The sequence below is a fragment of the Jaculus jaculus genome, chromosome 5, assembly GCF_020740685.1.
Source record: "Jaculus jaculus isolate mJacJac1 chromosome 5, mJacJac1.mat.Y.cur, whole genome shotgun sequence".
In the NCBI taxonomy this organism is placed as follows: domain Eukaryota; kingdom Metazoa; phylum Chordata; class Mammalia; order Rodentia; family Dipodidae; genus Jaculus; species Jaculus jaculus.
The window spans coordinates 80482654-80501635 of NC_059106.1; the positions used below are offsets into that span (position 1 = coordinate 80482654).

At 42.9% G+C, this 18982-nt stretch overlaps 1 protein-coding gene across 1 annotated transcript in view; it reads left to right on the forward strand.

Moving 5' to 3' along the window:
- Positions 1-13485, forward strand: part of Eif2b3 (eukaryotic translation initiation factor 2B subunit gamma) — a 101659-nt gene extending 88174 nt beyond the window's left edge. Inside the window, exons 11-12 of the mRNA XM_045150152.1 lie at positions 12477-12580; positions 13333-13485. Coding sequence (XP_045006087.1) covers positions 12477-12580; positions 13333-13385 — 157 coding nt within the window. The 3' untranslated portion in view covers positions 13386-13485. The remainder of the gene's footprint in view (positions 1-12476; positions 12581-13332) is intronic.
- Positions 13486-18982: the final 5497 nt, after the last annotated feature.

An 18982-nucleotide genomic window follows, 5' to 3' on the forward strand; every position in this document is an offset into this window, starting at 1 on the left:
ACACATGCTAGGCAAGAGTTCTACCTCTAAGCTATATCCCCAGTACTTTGGGTGTGGGGGTTGCTATTGTTGTTGTTTTGAGGCATGGTCTCATATAGTGTTGTTTGGCCTTGAATTCACTGTGTAGCCAATGATGACTTTGAGCTCTTGTTTGTGTTTGTTTGGTTGGTTGGGTTTTTTAAGCTATAGCCCAGGCTGACCTGGAATTCACTGTATAGTCTCAGGCTGGCCCCTAACTCACAGTGATCCTCCTACCTCTGCCTCTGCTGGGATTAAAGGTGTCTGCCACCACACCTAGTTGACTTTGAGCTCTTCATCCTCCTCTTTGTTTTTTTTTTATAGATATTTATTTGAGAGAGAGAGAATGGATGTTCCAGGGGCCTCCAGCTGCCGCAAACAAACTCCAGACATGTGCACCTCCTTGTGTGCATGTGAAACATTGCACACTTGTGTTACTGTGCATTGGCTTAGTGGGGCCAGGAGATTCAAACATGAGTTCTTAGACTTCACAGGCAAGTGCCTTAATGGCTAAGCTCTCTCTCCAGCCCAGTCCTCCTTTTCTCCCTCCCAAGTGTTAGGGTTAGCAGGCATATTCCACCACACTCAGCTTTTCCTTTTCCACACTGTGTCTTTTCACTTGTAGCTCAACAGACTTTGTAAACAAGGGCCTTTAACTGCTGAGCCATTTTGCCAGCATGCCAGACAAATTTTTAAAGTCAGGATAAGACAATTTGATGGCACCCTTATTTCCTCAGTCAGTCTTCTTTGTCAAGTAATGTGCCATTGCATAGTACAGAGTGCTACACCTAGCCAAAGAAGCACAGTTGTTCTGCAGCTGGGGTGCTGGCTCCACGGGTGACGCACTTGCCATGGCTTGTGCATCTGGAGTTTGTTTGCAGTGGCTAGAGGCCCTGGCATGTGCACGTGTGCTCTCTCTTCTCAAAAAAATAAATAAAATATTTATTTTTTCCTTTTTATTGACAGTTGCCATCCTTAAAGAAAGTAAACCATGATAATTCCTTCCCTCACTTTCCTTTTCACAGATCTACACTCCATCATATCACCCCCCCTCCATTAGTTTCTTTTAGTTTGATGTCATCATCTTTTCCTCCTATTTTGAGGGTCTTATGAAAATAGTGCTAGGCACTGTGAGGTCATGGATACAAGGTCAATTTCTGTCTAGTTGATGGGATTGTAAGCAGTCCTACCCTTCCTTCAATTCTTACATTCTTTCTGCCACCTATTCCACATGGACCCTGAGCCTTGGAAGGTGTGATAAGAGATGTTTAGTGCGGAACATTCCTTCATCACGTCTTCTCAACACTATGGTGCCTTTTGGGTCATCCCAGTGGTCACCACCATTTGAAAAGAGAAGCTTCTCTAACCAAAAGTAGAGTAACATTAATATATGGGTGTGAATATTAAGCAAAGTGCTTACAGGGCAGTTTGGTGAGCAAAACATATGCATGTAGCCAGACAAGAGCAGGCATTACACTCCTAATGCTCATGACCTCCCCCACCATAGGCTTTTGAGTAGGTTTTCAGTACCAGGCATGTATTCCTTCCCATGGAATAAGCCTCCAGTCCAATTAGAGAGCATTTGGTTTCCCCCATATCACACATACCACTATTGCTCCCATTGGCTCGCTTGGCCTGGCTAGCCAAACTTGAGATTTACAGTGTCTGCTGTTTTCACCACTGATGGCTTCTGTCTCCCATAGGGCTTCATGTAGTGCAGCTGTTTCCAACTTCCTGTCAGCTGGTCTACCAAGAGAAGGTTTTTAGCTCAGCCCCAGTTTGATTTCTCAGTGACCTTGCAGCCCCAGTATGTGGAGTCTTCAGCAGTAGGGTCTTCTCATCTATTCCTGGTGGGAAACCAAGAGCCTTGGCAATAGCCTGTAATAACTTGGGGGCATCAAGAATCTCCCTGGCCAACAACTTACTGGAAGATAATTCTATCCCTGGCACTGAAATTTTTCTAGTCTATGGCTTTAGGGTGTGCCATTATCAAAAAAAAAAAAAAAGTTTATCATGTGCCTAATTCACAATATCCTGGATTTTGATTACCCCTCACCCACATTCCTTTTACTCAGTCTCTTTCTCTGACCTCCTTAGGCCATTCTATCTGCAGTAATCTGTCCATCTACTTATATATATACAGTAACATCCCCTTAAGGCCACCCCTCTCCTTCCTCCCTTATAGGCTTTTTCTAGTTTACTGGCCTCTGCTACCAAGTTTTACTTCAACTCACACACAGGTCTGAACATTTGTAATGAGGTTCCACATATAAGAGAAAACATGCGACTTTTGTTTTTTTGTTTGTTTTTAAGTGCTGGGTAATCCAACTCTGAATCAGACCCTCATGCTTGCACAACATTTACTTATTTATTTGAGAGAATATGAATATGGGTGCACCAGGTCCAACAGCTGCTGCAAATGAACTCCAGACACATGTGCCATCTTGTGCAACTGACTTACATGAGTTCTGGGGAATCAAACCTGGGTTCTTTGATTTTGCAGGCAAATGACTTACCTGCTAAGCCATCTCTGTAGTCCCTGAACTTTCTTGATTGAAGAGAGCTGTGCTGGGGCTAGGACTACAGTTCAGTTGACAGAGTACCTGCATAGAGCACTGGGTCCAGTTCCTAGCACTACTAAACCAGGCATGGTGACATGACTATAATCCTAGCACCAAGGGTCATTCTCGGCTACAGAGGGAGTTGGAAGCTAGCCTATGCTACAGAAGATGCTGTCTAAGAAAAAAGTTGGGGGGAGGAAGCTTTATTGTGTTAGTTTCTTTCCTAAGTACCCCAAACCTTGCTATCACAAGTGATTCATAAAAACTGCAGTGATACTGGAGAGCATTTGATGTACGTCATCAGAAAAGAGCTTCATGGGCTGGAGCAATGGCTCAGAGGTTAAGGTGCTTGCTTACGAAGTATGATGGCTGGGTTCAATTCCCAGTAGCCACATAAAGCCACATGCACAAAGTTGAGCATGCATTTGGAATTCATTTGCAATAGCAGAGGATCTGGCACACCTATGCTCACTGACTCGCTCTCTCTCCCTCTCACTGTCTGCCTCTGTCTCAAATAAATAAATAAAAATATTTTAGAGCTAGAGAGATTGCTTAGCAGTTAAGGCGTTTGCCTGCAAAGCCAAAGGACCCAGGTTTATTTCCCTAGGACCCACGTAAGCCAGATGCACAAGGGGCACATGCGTCTGGAGTTTGTTTGCAGTGGCTAGAGGCCCTGGCATGCCCATTGTCAATGTGTCTGTCTCTCTTCTCTCCATCTCTCTTTGCTCACAAATAAATAAATAAAATTTTAAAAATAAATAGACATAAAAATGCTTTAAAAGGGCTGGAGAGATGGCTCAGCAGTTAAGGTGCTTGCCTGCAAAGTCTAATGACCAAGATTCCGTTCCCCAGTACCCACATAAAGCCAGATGTACAAAATGGTGCATGCATCTGGAGGTCATTTGCAGTGGCTTGAAGCCCTGGCAGACCCATTCTTTCTCTGTCTCTCTCTGCTTGCAAATAAATGGGAAAAAAAAAAAAAATATATATATATATATATATATATATATATATATATATATATTTGTTGTTGTTGTTGTTTATGTTGTTTTTTTTTGAAGTAGAGTCTCACTCTATCCCAGTCTAACCTGGAATTCACTGTGTAGTCTCAGGGTGGCCTCAAACTCTTGGTGATCCTCCTAACTCTCCTCTGCCTCCCAAGTGTTGTTTTTGTTTTTTTGTTTTTTTAATCATGGTAGGGTATTGCTCTAGCCCAGGCTGACCTAGAATGCAATATGTAGTCTCGAGCTAGCCTTGAACTCTACCTCTCCTGAGTGCTGGGATCAAGGATGTACCACCATGCCTAGCCAAAAAATATACTGTGGATGGTACCATCGTTAGCCTTCTCCCTGTCGTCCCCCCATGGGGATTATGGGTCTTGCATTGTAGGGATGGCCGTCAGTTATGGGGGAGAGGCAATGTCTCTGTGCATAATGACCCATCTTATGGCTCTAACAATCTTTCTGCCCCCTCTTCCACAAATTTCCCTGAGCCATGTTGGGTTCATTTTAGGTCTGTTTCAGTGACAAGGTCTTGGGACTCTCTGTCTCTCTGGATATCTGATTTGGTAGGAGTTGAGTGTTCTCTGTGTCTATCTCCTTCACCCTTGTGCTGATACCAGATTCACCAAGAAAGCAGCACTCTTGCTCATTTCCCCTCCAAGTCTATGGCTTCAGCTTGTGCCCTGGTGAGGTATGACGGGCTAATTCTCTCCCTCAGGTTCTGCGTCCATCTGAAAAAGAGAAGCAAATTCTCCAATAGAAAATGAGGTCAGTGCAAGATAAAGTTGTTACCCATTATTATTTTACAGAGAATTTTTTTCTGATTTTATTTATTTATTTGAGACAGAGAGAGGGAAAGAGAGAAATAGAGTAAGAATGGACATGCCAGGGTCTCTAGCCACTGCAAACAAACTCAAGACACATGCACCACCATGTGCATCTTTACAGAGAATTTAATAGGTGTAGGCCGTGTTGTAACCCACTATTGGTGGGAGCTTGATATTGGAGAGTGGACTCACTTTTGGATATGGTTCTGACTTTTCTCCCCGTTCCAGGTGTGGGTTCCGTTCCACTGAGCAGATCCGTTAGCCAAATCAAGAGCAGTTGATAATTCACTGTGTGCCACTATTGCACTTGTGTGAGCATCATGTCAGGTTGATTGCTGCTGAGTAGTTTAGACCACGAGTTGCTTAGACAAATGTTGGTCATTTTCCCCCAGTAGCTCATGTAACACCTTCTGGCATTAGACAAGCTAACTCTCTGGGGATTGACTCTTTTCCATTTTCTAGCCAGATCACTCTGTGTTCTACCCCAACAGCATATGGTGTCTTTGGCAGTAGGGTTTTACCATTAACCTTTGGTGGGTCATCAAGTACTCTGACAGAATTCTGTCTTCTTATGGGAAGCCTTGTAGATCTCTCTGATTGACAGCTCATTGTGGGTGATTACCTACATGCTGGAACTGGGTGTTACAGGTCAGTGCCAAGGGAAAAATATAGGTAATATAAAAGAAAGAGAGGGCTGGGAAAATGGCTTAGCAGTTAAGGCATTTGCCTGTAAAGCCTAAGGACCCTGGTTCAATTCCTTAGGACCCACGTAAGCCAGATGCATAAGGGGGCACATGCATCTGGGGTTCATTTGTAGTGGCTGGAGGCCCTGGTGTGCCCATTCTCTCTTTCTATCTACCTCTCTGTCTCAAATAAATAAATGAAGAAAAAGAGAGAGAGAGAGAGAGAGAGAGAGAGAAGAGAAAGAAGGGGGTGAGAAAACAAGAGAAGATTGAAGATAGCCTTTATCATCCCCTCTCCAAGGGATGATTCAGGTGTTCTCTCTAAGCACCTGATGAAGTTTCAACTTTTTAGTATGTCTTTCAAGATGTAGGATTTTTGTTTTTTGTTTTTCAAGGTAGGGTTTCACTCTAGCCCAGGCTGACCTGGAATTCACTTTGGAGTCTCAGCGTGGCCTCGAACTCCCGGCGATCCTCCTACCTCTACCTCCCAAGTGCTGGGATTAAAGGTGTGTGCTGCCACGCCTGGCTTAAGATGTAGGATTTTTTTTTTATATTTTATTTATTCATTTATTTATTTATTTATTTGTGACTGAGAGAAAGAAGCAGGGGTGAGGGGAGATAGACAGAGAGAGAATAGGCATGCCAGAGCCTCAAGCTGCTGCAAAAGAATTCCACATGCATATGCCATCTTGTGCATCTGGCTTACATGAGTCCTGGGAAATTGAACCTAGGTCCTTTGGCTTTGCAGGCAAGTGCCTTAACCATTAAGCCATCTGTCTAGCCCAAGATGTAGGATTTTTATGGTACCATTTCTATATCTTAGTTATCCATTCATCTAATGATAGACATCTGGGTTGATTCCAGCTCTTAGCTATTATGAATTGAGCAGCTATAACCATGGTTGAGCAAATATCTCTGAGCTGAGGTTTGAAGCTTTTAGGGTAAATGCCCAGTAAGGGAATAACTGGGTCTGTTGGTACCTCCATAGTCATCCTTTTTAGGAGTCTCCATATTGCTTTCCATAGTGGTTGTACCAGCTTACATTCCCACCAATAGTGAATGAGGGTTCCCATTTCTCCACAACCTCACCAGCAATTGTTATCATGAGATTTTTTTTTTTTTAAGCTAAGAACAGAAGCAAGCCCCCAACCAGCTTAATGTTTGCTATCCTTACTGGGGTAAGATAGAATCTCAAAGTTATTTTAATTTGCATTTCCCTAATGATTAGGGATGTTGAGCATTTAAGTGTGTGTTTGCCATTTGTATTTCTTCCTCTGAAAACTCCCTGTGTAGTTCTCTGACCCATCTTGTGAGTGGGTTGTTTGACTTTTTATGGTTTAGGTTTTTGAGTTCTTTGTAGATTCTAGAAATTAGATCTCTGTCTGACATATATCTGGCAAAAAATTTTCTCCTATTCTGTGGGTAATCTATTGGCTCTGCTTGTTGTATGTTTGTCTGTGGAAAACCTTTTCAGCTTCCTGAGATCCCAATGATTGAGTGATTGTTTAATTTCCTAAGCTACTGGGGTTTTGTTCAGGAAGTCTTTTCCCACTCCTATATCATGGAAAGTTCCTCCTATTTTGTTCTTCCAGTTGTAGCAGTTTCTGGTCTTATATGGAGGTCTTTGATCCATTTGGACGTGATTTTTGTGCATGGCAAAATGTGTGGATTGAGTTTCATTTTCCTGCATATGGTTATCCAGTTTGTCCAGCACTATTTGTTGAAGATGCTCTTTTTTCTGGTCTACATCGTTAGGGCCTTTGTCAAATAATCAAGTAGCTATAGTTACTTGACCCAAAGTCCGCGTCCTTGATTCTGTTCTATTGGTCTATAACCCAGTTTTTATGCCTGTACTATGTTATTTTTATTATAATGGCTTTGTTCTATATAGCTTTAGATCAAGTACAGTGATGCCTCCAGTGGTATTTCGTTGGCTGAGGATATGCTTGGTTTTGTTTTTTTTTTGTTTTGTTTTTTTTGTTGTTTTTTTTTTTGAGGTAGGGTCTCACTCTGGCTCAGGCTGACCTGGAATTCACTATGTAGTCTCAGGATGGCCTTGAACTCTTGGCGATCCTCCTACCTCTGCCTCCCGAGTGCTGGGATTAAAGGCGTGCGCCACCACGCCCGGCTTGAGGATATGCTTGGATATCCAAGGCCTTCTGCCATCCCATATGAATTTTGAGATCATTTTTTCTATCTCTGTGAAGAAAGATGTTAGAGTTTTTATTGGTATTGCATTAAATCTACATATTGCTTTTGGTAAGATTGCCATTTTCACAATGTTAATTCTGCCTATTCAGGAGCATGGGAGGTCTTTCCATTTTCTCAAGTCCTCCTCAATTTCTTTCTTGAGTGTTTTTATGTTTTCATTGTAAAGGTCTTTCACCTCCTTGGTTAATATTATTCCAAGGTTTTTTTTTTTTTTTTGATGCTATTGAAAATGGGACAGTGTCACTTATTTCTTTCTTTGTATCTTTGTCTTTTGCATATAGAAAGGCTACTGATTTTTGTGCATTGACTTTGTATCCTGCTACTTTACTGCAGGAGTTAATCACTTTTTAAGAGTTTTGAGATGGAAGTTTTTGGGTCACTTGTATATAAAATCATGTTGTCTGCAAATAGGGCTAACTTAACTTCTTCCTTTATCCCTTTAATTTCTTTCTCCTGTTTTATTGCTTGAGCTAGGACTTCCAGTACTATGTTGAAGAGCAGAGGTGTAGTGGACACCCCTGTCTTGTTCCTGATCTTAGTAGGAATTCCTTCAGTCTCTCCCCATTAATTATTATTTGGGCTTTAGGAGCTTTATATACTGCCTTTATTATGTTGAGATATAAACCGTCCATGCCTATTCTCTCCAATGTTTTATCATGAAGTGATGTTGTATTTTGTCAAAGGCCTTTTCTGCATCTATCAAAATGATCATGTGGTTTTTATGTTTAAGCTTATGTATGTGGTATATTACATTGACAGATTTCCATATGTTTAACTATGCCTGCATTCCTGGGATGAAGCTGACTTGACCAAGGTGGATAATGCTTTTAATGTGTTGTTGAATTCAGTTTGCAAGGATTTTGTTTAGGGTCTTTGCATCTAAGTTCATCAGGGAAATAGGTCTGTAGTTTTCTTGTGGCATTTCTGCCTAGTTTTTGGTATTAGGATGATACTAGTTTCATAGAAGGAGTTGGAGAGCTTTTCTTTTTTTTTTTTTTTTCATTTTTACTTATTTATTTATTTACTTGAGAGCGACAGACACAGAGAGAAAGACAGAGAGAGGGAGAGAGCGCCAGGGCTTCCAGCCTCTGCAAACGAACTCCAGACGCATGCGCCCCCTTGTGCATCTGGCTAATGTGGGACCTGGGGAACCGAGCCTCGAACCAGGGTCCTTAGGCTTCACAGGCAAGCGCTTAACCACTAAGCCATTTCTCCAGCCCAAGCTTTTCTTGTTCTCCGATTGTGTGGCTCAATTTGAGAAAAATTGGTTTTAGTTCTTCCATGAAGGTCTGATAGAATTCAGCTGAGAAGACATCTGGTCCTGGACTCTTCTTTTTAGGGAGGTTTTTGATTACCCTTTCAATCATGGTGCTTGTGATAGGTTTGTTTAGGAGATTAATTGCTTGAGGTTAGCTTTGGTAGGTGGTATGTGTCTAGGAATTTATCCAGTTCCTCCATATTAACCAGTTTTGTGGAGAAGAGGTTTTTGAAGTAAGTCCTGATGGTTCTCCCAATTTTACTTATGTCTGTTGTGATCTCTCCTTTTTCATTTCTAATTTTGTTAATTAAAGTTGTCTCTTTTTTTCTCTTGTTCAAATTGGCCTGGGGTTTATCAATCTTGTTTAATTTTTCAAAGAACTAACTCTTTGATCAATTTTCTTAATTGTTTTCTTAGTTTCCAATTCATTAATTTCTGCTCTTGTTTTAATAATTTCTTTCCATCTAGAGCTTTTTGGGTTGGATACTTCTTGTTTTTCCAATGCCTTTAGGTGGATGGTTAGGTTATTGATTTGGGATTTCTTTGGCTTTGTTACAAAGGCATTTAGTACAATGAATTTTCCTGAGGGCCGACTTCATTGTGTCTTATTGTCACTCATTTCTAGAAATTTTGCAGTTTTATTTTTTATTTTGCCCACTACCCATTTATTGTTTAAGAGTGTGTTGTTCAGTTTCTAGGAGTTGGTTCCTGGCGCTTCTTTTGTACTTAATTTCTTTTTTTTTTTTTTCCCCAGTTTTTCAAGGTAGGGTCTCACTCTAGCTCAGGCTGACCTGGAATACACTATGTTTTCTCAGGGTGGCCTCGAACTCATGGCAATATTCCTATCTCTGCCTCCCTAGTGCTAGAATTAAAGGCATGAGCTACCACGCCCAGCTTGTTCTTAATTTCTAATAGTACAGCATTGTGATCTGATATCACGCAGGAAATTATGTCAATCCTCCTAAATATATGGAGGCAGGCTTTATGACCCAGTATATGATCTATTTTAGAGAAGGTTCCATGGGCTGCTGAGAAGAATGTGTAATCTGTGGATTTTGGGTAGAATGTTCTGTAGATGTCCATTAGGTCTAATTGATCTGTGATGTTGTTGCACTCTCGTACTTCCCTGTTAATTTTCATTTGGATGATCAATCTATTGCTGATAGTGGAGTATTGAAGTCCCCAACTATGATGGTGTTGGTGTTTATTTCTGTTTTTTGTCAAGTAGGTTTTGTTTTAGGAATTGTGGTACACCTGTGTGTGGTGCATGAAGATTAATGATTATGATATCCTCTTGTTGGATTGTTCCCTTATAACTAAGAAGTGGCTTTCTTTGTCTTTTTTTTATTACTTTTGGTTTGAAGTCTATTTTATCCAATATAAGTATAGTTACACCTGTTACTTCTTATTTCCATTTGCTTGGAATATCCATGACCTCACAGTGCCTGACACTACCTACACAAGACCATCATAATAGTAAGAAAAAATCATGACATCAAAATAAAGGAGAAATGGATTGAGTGGGGGGGATATGATGGAGAGTGTAGTTTCAAAGGGGAAAGTCGGGGAGGGAGGGAATTACCATGGGATATTGTTTACAATTTTGGAAAGTGCCAATAAAAATAAATTTCAAGCCAGGTGTGATGGCACACACCTTTAATCCCAGCGCTCGGGAGGCAGAGGTAGGAGGATTGTCATGAGTTCGAGGCCACCCTGAGAATACAGAGTGAAATGCAGGTCAGCCTGAGCTAGAGTGAAACCCTACCTCAAAAAAACAAACAAACAAACAAAATAAAATAAAAATAAAAAATAAATTTCAAAAAACAAAAATAAAAACTGTATTTAAAGAAAAAGAAAAAAGGGCATAGAGATTGCTCAGCAGTTATGGTACTTGCCTACAAAGCCTTATGACCCGAGTTTGATTCCCTAGTACCCTTGTGGAGCCAGGTACACAAAGTGACACATTCATTGGGAATTCCTTTGCAGTGGCTAGAAGTCCATATAAAGCCAGGTGCACAAAGAAGCACATGAATCTGGAGTTCAGAGCTCATTTGCAGTGGCTGGAGATCCTGGCACATCTGTTCTGTCTCTCTTTTCTTTATATCTCTCTGCTTGCCAATAAATGCAAATATTAAAAAGGAAAAAAAGATTAAAAAAAACTTGGGCTGGGGATATAGCTTAGTGGCAAGTGATAAAGTGCTTGCCTCACATGTACAAGGTCCTGGGTTCAATCCCTAATACCACACACAAAATAAAGTAAATAAAATTTTTTTGAAAATCTCTTCAGGCCTTGGAGAAAGATGGTTATGAGAGCATGTCCCAACTCTGGAATTCTCCAAAGCCAAAGCCAACTCCTCCCTTGGTCCACCATTCCATCATTTTTTTGTTTTGTTTTGTTTTGTTTTGTTTTGATTGTTTTGTTTTGTTTTGTTTTGTTTTGTTTTGTTTTGTTTTGTTTTGTTAAGAAGGCAGCTTTCAAAGTAGGATTTTACCCTAGCCCAGGCTGACCTGGTACTACAACAAGGCTGTCCTTGAACCCAGCAATCCTCCTATCTCTGCCTCCCAAGTGCTGAGATTAAAAGTGTGCAACAGCCAGTGTGGTGGCTCATGTCTTTAATCCCAACACTCCCAAACAGAGGCAGGAGGATCACTGTGAGTTCAAGGCCATCCTGAGACCTCAGAGTGAATTCCAGGTCAGCCTGAACTAGAGTGATACCCTACCACAAAAAAAAAAAAAAAAAAAAAAAGTGTGTACCACCATGCCCCATCATTTTGTTTTTGTTTTTGTTTTTTCGAGGCAGGGTCTCACTCTAGCTCAGGCTGTCCTGGAATTCACTATGTATTCTCAACTCAAACTCACGGTGATCCACCTACCTCTGCCGCCTGAGTGCTGGAATTAAAGGTGTGTGCCACCATGCCTGGCTTCATTCCATCTTTTAAAAAATATATTTTTTTAGAGCCAGGAGGATTGCCATGAGTTTGAGGCCACCTTGAGACTACATAATAAATTTCAGGTCAACCTGGACTAGAGAGTGAGACTCCTACCTCAAAAATTTTAGTAATTTATTTAGAAAGAGAAAGAATGGGTGCATACAAGAGTTTCTAGCCACTGCAAATGAATTCCAGATACATGCACCACTTTGTGCATATGGCTTTATGTGGGTCCTGGGGAATCAAACTCAGGTTGTTAGGCTTTGCAAGCAAGTTCCTTAAATGCTGAAATGCTGAGCCAACCCTCCAGGCCTCATTCCTCCCCCCCTCTATATATATACATATATGTGTGTGTGTGTGTGTGTGTGTGTGTGTGTATTTCCCCCCCACCCCAAGGTAGTGTCTTGCTCTTGTCCAGGCTGACCTGGAATACATTATAGACATTCTCAGGGTGTCCTCAGACACATGGCGGTTCTCCTACCTCTGCCTCCCTAGTGCTGGGATTAAAGGCATGCGCCACCGCTTCCAGCTTTAATTTTTTTTATTAATTTATTTGAGAGAGAGAATAGGCATGCCAGGGCCTCCAGCCACTGCAAATGAACTCCAGATGTATGCACCACCTTGTGCATCTGACTTACATGGATCCTGGGAAATTAAACCTGGGTCCTTTGGCTTCACAGGCAAGCGCCTTAACCACAAAGCCATCTCTCCAGTCCTTCATCCTGTCTTTTAATGAATAGAAGCTGGGTGTAGTGGCACACATCTTTAGCCATAGCACTGGGGAGGCTGAGGTAGAATGAGCACCATGAGTTCAAGACCACCCTGGGGCTACAAAATGAGTTCCAGGTTGGCCTGGGCTAGAGTGAGAATCTACCTCAGAAAAACAACAACAATAACAAAAATAGAACTGAACAGCAGTTCTTAGCCTAAGCCCCCATCCAATAGTTTGGTGATGAAAGCACACTAACTTGGCTACTGTATTACAGGTGCAACATTCAGGGCAGTGTTATCTGCAATAATGCTGTGATTGAGAAAGGTGCAGACATCAAGGACTGTTTGATTGGAAGTGGTCAGAGGATTGACGCCAAAGGTAAAACAATAATCCAAATTACAGTCACTGATGCTATTCTTTTCTATTTGTTTGCTTTGAGGTAGGGCCTTGCTGTAGCCCATGCTGACCTAGAATTCACTATGTCATCCTAGGATGGCCTTGAACTCACAGCTATCCTCCTAAGTGTCTGCCTACTGAGTGCTAGGATTAAAGGCATGTGCCACCATGCCTGTTTTTTTTTTTTCTTTTTCTTTGAGAGACCACATTTATTTGAGAAAGAAAGTAGATTGGAGGGATGGCTCAGCAATTAAGCCAAATGACCCAAGTTCAAATCTCCAGTGTCCATGTAAAGCCAGATGTACAAAGTGGCACATGCATCTGGAATTTGTTTACAGCAGTTAGAGGCCCTAGCATGCCATTCTCATCCCCCTCACCCCCACCTATTTGCTTGCAAAGAAAAAATCAATTTAAGAGAGAGATAAAGTGAGTATGGATATCCCATGGCTTTCTGCCACTGAAAACAAACTCCAGATACATGTGCCACTTAGTACATCTGGCTTTAGTGGTTACCGAGGAATTGAATCTGGGTCATTGGGCTGTTTCTGTTTGTTTGTTTGTTTTATTTTGCTTTGTTTTTCAAGGTAGGGTCTCCCTCTAGCCCATGCTGACCCATCAGGGTCTTTAACCAAGTGCCTTTAACCACTGAGCCATCTCTCCAATACACAATGAGATTTGAAATGACATATTTCGCTGCCAAGTCTCTGAAAACCTTGTTTATTTTTATTTTTTAGCTAAACGAATCAATGAGGTGATTGTGGGAAATGACCAGCTCATGGAGATCTGAATTCTGAACAAGTTTGACCCCTTCCTTCCAGATGTTGGCTGGACCACCTGTTTGACTCTGTATTTATTTTTCAATAAAGGACTTCCAGGCTGGGGGTGAAGCTCAGTGGTAGAGTGCTTGCCTAGCATGTGCAAGGCCTTGGGTACATACCTCAGCCTTGGCGGGCGGGGGAGAGAAATGGACTTCCAAAGGCATGCTGGGGATTTATGAAGCAGTCCCAGGCCCCATGTCACTGGGCTCCAGGTATACACCATGTGTGTTCATGGGTTATGTAGTAAAGACTGTTGAGAGATCAAGTGTAGGGAACAGAATACAGTGTCCTAGCTTTTGTATACCAAAGTTAACAGGCTGGAGAAGCAGCTGTCCAGTTGTAAAGTTCCTATGAGAGCTACTTTCTGGCTGGCCAATCCATATAAAGAATTATCTTATACATAAAAATAATAACAATAGGCTGGAGAGATGGCTTAGCAGTTAAGCACTTGCCTGTGAAGCCTAAGGACCCTGGTTCGAGGCTCGATTCCCCAGGACCCACGTTAGCCAGATGCACAAGGGGGCGCATGCGTCTGGAGTTCGTTTGCAGAGGCTGGAAGCCCTGGCGCACCCATTCTCTCTCTCTCCCTCTATCTGTCTTTCTTTCTGTGTCTGTCACTCTCAAATAAATAAATGAAAAATGAATAAAAACATATTTAAAAAAATAATAATAATAACAATAAAAAATAAAAGGGCTTGAGAGATGGCTTAGTGGTTAAAGGCACTTGCCTGCAAAGGCAAAGGACCCAGGTTCGATTCCCCAGGACCCATTTAAGCTAAATGCACAGGTGCGCATGCATCTGAAGTTCATTTGTAGTGGCTGGAGGCCCTGGTGCGCCTATTCTCTCTCTGCCTCTTTCTCTCTCTCTCTCAAATAAATAAAAATATCATCTTCTGGGCTAGAGAAATGGCTCAGCAGCTAAGGCGCTTACTTGCAAAGCTTAATGACCCTGATTCCACTTCCCAGTACCCATGTAAAGACAGATGCACAATGTGGTGTATACAATCTGAAGTTTGTTTGCAGTGGCAGAGGCCCTGGCACACCCATTTTCTCTGTCTCCCTCTGCTTGCAAATAAATAAATAAATTTTTAAATTTTTATTTGCAAGCAGAGAGATACAGAGAGAAAGTATAGGTGTACCAGGTCCTCTATCCACTGCAAACAAACTCCAGACACATGTACCACTTTGTGCTTCTGGCTTTATGTGGGTACTGGAGAATCAAACCCAGGTCATTAGGCTTTGCAGGCAAATACCTTTACTAATGAGTCATCTCTCCACCTCCTAAAAATAAGTTTTATTATAGCCAGGCATGGTGGCACATGCCTTTGATCCCAGCGCTCGGGAGGCAGAGGTAGGAGGATCACCATGAGATCGAGGCACCCTGAGACTACATAGTGAATTCCAGGTCAGCCTGGGCTAGAGTGAGACGCTACCTTGGGAAAAAAAAAAAGTTTTTTATGAGAGAAAGAATTGGTATGCCAGGGCCTCTAGCGACTGCAATTAAACTTGCCCCTTTGTGCATGTGTCACTTTGTGCATCTGGTTTATGTAGGTTCTAGGGAGTCAAACCTGGATCCTTGGGCTTCGTAGGCAAGCACCGTAACCACTAAGCCATCTCTCCAGCCCTAAAAATTTTTTTTATTTTAATTTTTATTTATTTACTTGAGAGAGAGAAAGATGCAGATAAGATGAGAGGGAATGAGTGTGCCAGGCCCTCCTGCTACTGCAAATGAACCCCAGATGCATGTACCACCTGTGCATCTGGCTTATGTGGGTCCTGACAAATTGAACCTGGGTCCTTTGGCTTTGCAGATGAGCACCTTAACTGCTAAGCGATCTGTCCAGCCCAAAAATATCGTGTGTGTGTGTGTGTGTGTGTGTGTGTGTGTGTGTGTGTGTGTGTGTGTTTTCCCAGGCTGATCTGGAACTCACTCTATTCTCAGGGTGGCCTCGAACTCACGGTGATCCTCCTACCTCTGCCTCCCAATTGCTGGGATTAAGGGAGTGTGCCACCACACTCAGTTTTTTATATACTTTTTGTGTCTTATTTATTTGCATGCAGTGAGAGAAGCAGAGAAGAAAGAGAGAGAATGGGCATGCCAGGACCTCCAACTTCTGCAAATGAACTCCAGATGCATGTACCACTTGGTGCGTCTGGCTTTTGTGGGTACTAGGGAATGGAACCCAAGTTATTAGGCTTTGCCTACCCTTTCAGGGTAGGGTCTTGCTGTAGCCCAGGCTGACCTGTAATCTACTGTGTAGTCTCAGGGTGGCCTGGAACTCACAGTGATACTCCTACCTCTGCCTCCTGAGTGTTGGAATTAAAGGCTTGAGCCACCATGCCCGGCTCAATGATTCTTGTGTGGTGGGTGGGTGGTTTTTTAAGGCAGGATCTCACTCTAGCCCTGACTGACCAGGAATTCACTATGTATTCTCAGGGTGGCCTCAAACTCACCACCATCCTCCTACCTCTGCCTCCCCAGTGCCAGGATTAAATGCATGCACCACCATGCCTGGCCAGTGATTCTTTTCTTTTTTTATTGTCAACTTCCACAATTATAAACAATATCCCATGGTAATTTTCTCCCTCCCCCTACTTTCCCCTTTGACACTCCACTGTCTATCATATCCCTTCCCCTTCTTAATCAGTCTCTACTTTTTCAGTTTGGAGTGGTAGGCTAGAGCAAGATCCTACCTTGAAAAAAAAACAAAAAAGAAGGGGGCTGGAGAGATAGCTTAAGGAGCTTGCCTGCAAAGCCTAAGGACCCAGGTTCAATTTCCCAGTACCCACAGAAGCCAGCTGCACAAAGTGGCGCATGTGTCTGGAGTTTGTTTGCAGTGGCTAGAGGCCATGGTGTGCCCATTCTCTCTATATGTGCCTCTCAAATAAATAAAACATTTTTTTAAAAAAAGTATCTCCTAAGCCGGGCATGGTGGCGCACGCCTTTTAATCCCAGCACTTGGGAGACAGAGTTGGGAGAATTGCTGTGAGTTCGAGGCTACCCTAGACAACATAGTGAATTCTAGGTCAGCCTGGACTACAGCAAGACCCTATCTCAGAAAAAAAAAAAAAAGTATCTCCAGGCTAGAGAAATGGTTTAGCAGTTAAGCACTTGTTTGCGAAGTCTTAGGGACCCAGGTTCGATTCTCCAGGTCTCACATAAGCCAGATGCACATGGTAGCACATGCATCTGGAGTTTGTTTGCAGTGGCTAGAGGCCCTGGCACACCCATTCTTTCTCTCTCTCCCTCCCACCCCTCTCTCTGTCCCAAATAAATAAATGAAAATAAATCTTTAAAAAAAAAAGCCGGATGTGGTAGCACTGAAAGGCCCAAGAATTCAGAAGCTCAGAAATACTATCACGCTCCAAGGGGAGCTTAAGCGGGCTCCCTGCATACCTCAAACCCCAGGCTTTACTCTCTGTTGGAAGCAAGTGAAGAATCCCTCTTCTCATTATATCAGAGCCCGCTCCTAATATAAAACTAGGTAAAAAGGGCATGAGATAGCCCTCAAGGATGGGAAATGAGTAATGAAGTGAACCACTTATTTGGTTTCTGTAAATAGCCTGCACTATACGCCTTACACTATAAGCCTTAATAGCCCACACTGTAAGGCTTAGTAGCTCACACCATAAGCTGTAGCAGCCTGCCTCAGACCACCAAGGTCATAGGAGGCTGATACCATACTCTGCTACCCCCACCTAAGGAATTGTGCAAAGGCTGACCTCCAAGGTCATAGGAGACTGGTACCACACTCTGCTACTCCCACCCAAGGACCTGCGCAAATGCTGACCACCAAGGTCATAAGAGACTGATTGGTCCACGAGGGGCTTGAACAAATTAAACTAATTGGCTCAGAAATTATGGGGTGGCACAAACTGACTGGCTAACACCCTGCGGGCTCCTGATATTAAAAAATGATTGGTCTAATGCACAGGCTTTGTTAGAAACCCTATAAAAACTGTCCTGTTCCTGCATTCGGGGCTCTGCAGTCCTCTACCCCTGTGAGGTGTACGACTGTGGGCCCCAGCGCGCTTGGAATAAAATCCTCTTGCAGTTTGCATCAAGACCGCTTCTCGTGAGTGATTTGGGGTGTCGCCATATCCGGGCAGAGCGTGGGGGACCCCCTGCTGGGGTGTTTTCCTTCAGCACAAGCCTTTAATCCCAGTACTCGCCATGCAGAGGTAGGATTGCAGTGAGTTCAAGGCCACCCTGAGACTACATAGTGAATTCCAGGTCAGCTTGGGCTAGAGTGAAACCCTACCTCAATACCACCACCCCCCCCAAAAAAAAGTATTTCCCATTTAGAAGGACAAAGAAGCCAACAATGGTGGTGCATGCTTTTAATCCCAGCATTTGGAAGGCAAAGGTAGGAGGATCTCTGTGAGTTTGAGGCCAGCCTGAGATTTCAGAGTGAGATCCAGGTCAGCCTGCGCTAGAGTGAGACCCTACCTCAAAAAAAAAACCTAAAAAATAAAACATATAAGGACATAGAAGTACTTCAGTCCCCCTGCCCTAACCAGGCTTTCTAGACACACAGCCCTAGCAGCTGGCAGTGCCACCCCTGAGCATAAGCCCAGTGTTCACTGCAGCACCTGCTGCCTTCCTGTCTTCACCCAGCCATTCATATTCCAGTCTCTAGCCCATTTCTCCAACTCAACTATTAACCTTTAAAGGCGCTTAGGGCAAGCAAAAGGAAGCCCCTGGGTCACAAACAAACCTGTCCCCACCAGGTTTTCATGGAAACAAGACCCATAATCTTAAGACCATGATCTGAGCCAAGCCATTTCCATTCTCAGGTTTTATGACCTTTCTCAGAGCTTTCTACCACACTATTGGGGTCTGCTTAGTGTGGTAAAGAAGAGCCAGGAGCCAGTATTGAAGGTTTGGAATTCTTCCTGACTCTTCTCCAGCTGTACTTCTTTATGTCCTAATTATATAGACACTCCTGCTTCAGGTTGTTGAAGAATCAGATTTCTATATATTCACAGCCCTTCTGGAGTCCTAGCTACCTTCCAGTTGCCACCCATGCTCTGTGCTCTTGTCTTCTCTGCACTGCTTTTACAACCTGCAGGTGTTTGGTGGAAGATAAAAGTGATTCCTGGGGTAAGATTTCACCTCCTAGAATTATCAAAGTAAAGGTTTCTCTTGATGTCCTCACTGTGGGTGGCAGTAATTATAAAGAATGGTTTGAAATACTAGTTTCTAAGTTGCTTCAGAAATCTCAAGGCTCTCAAGTTAACTTAAGTAATCTTGCCTGATCTTAGCGTTGTTCTCATTGAACTTGTGAGAGACTAGCTGAGCATTCCTAGCCTGGGGGAGCTCCACCTTCACCAGCCTTCTTGGGAGCTTTGGCTCCGTATTCCTCCCAGTGATTCAGACAAGGTTCCTAAAAGTTTGCCCTAATCAGCCAGAAGCTGAGTGGTTGAACCAATAGGACTGAGGGAGAGATGGGGATAAAGCTAGATAATGTTGTGCCCAATATGGTCCCCTTTGGAACTGAAATTAAATTTACAGGGGTCCTTGCCAGGGGTGGTGGTTCACACCTATAATTCTAGCACTTGGGAG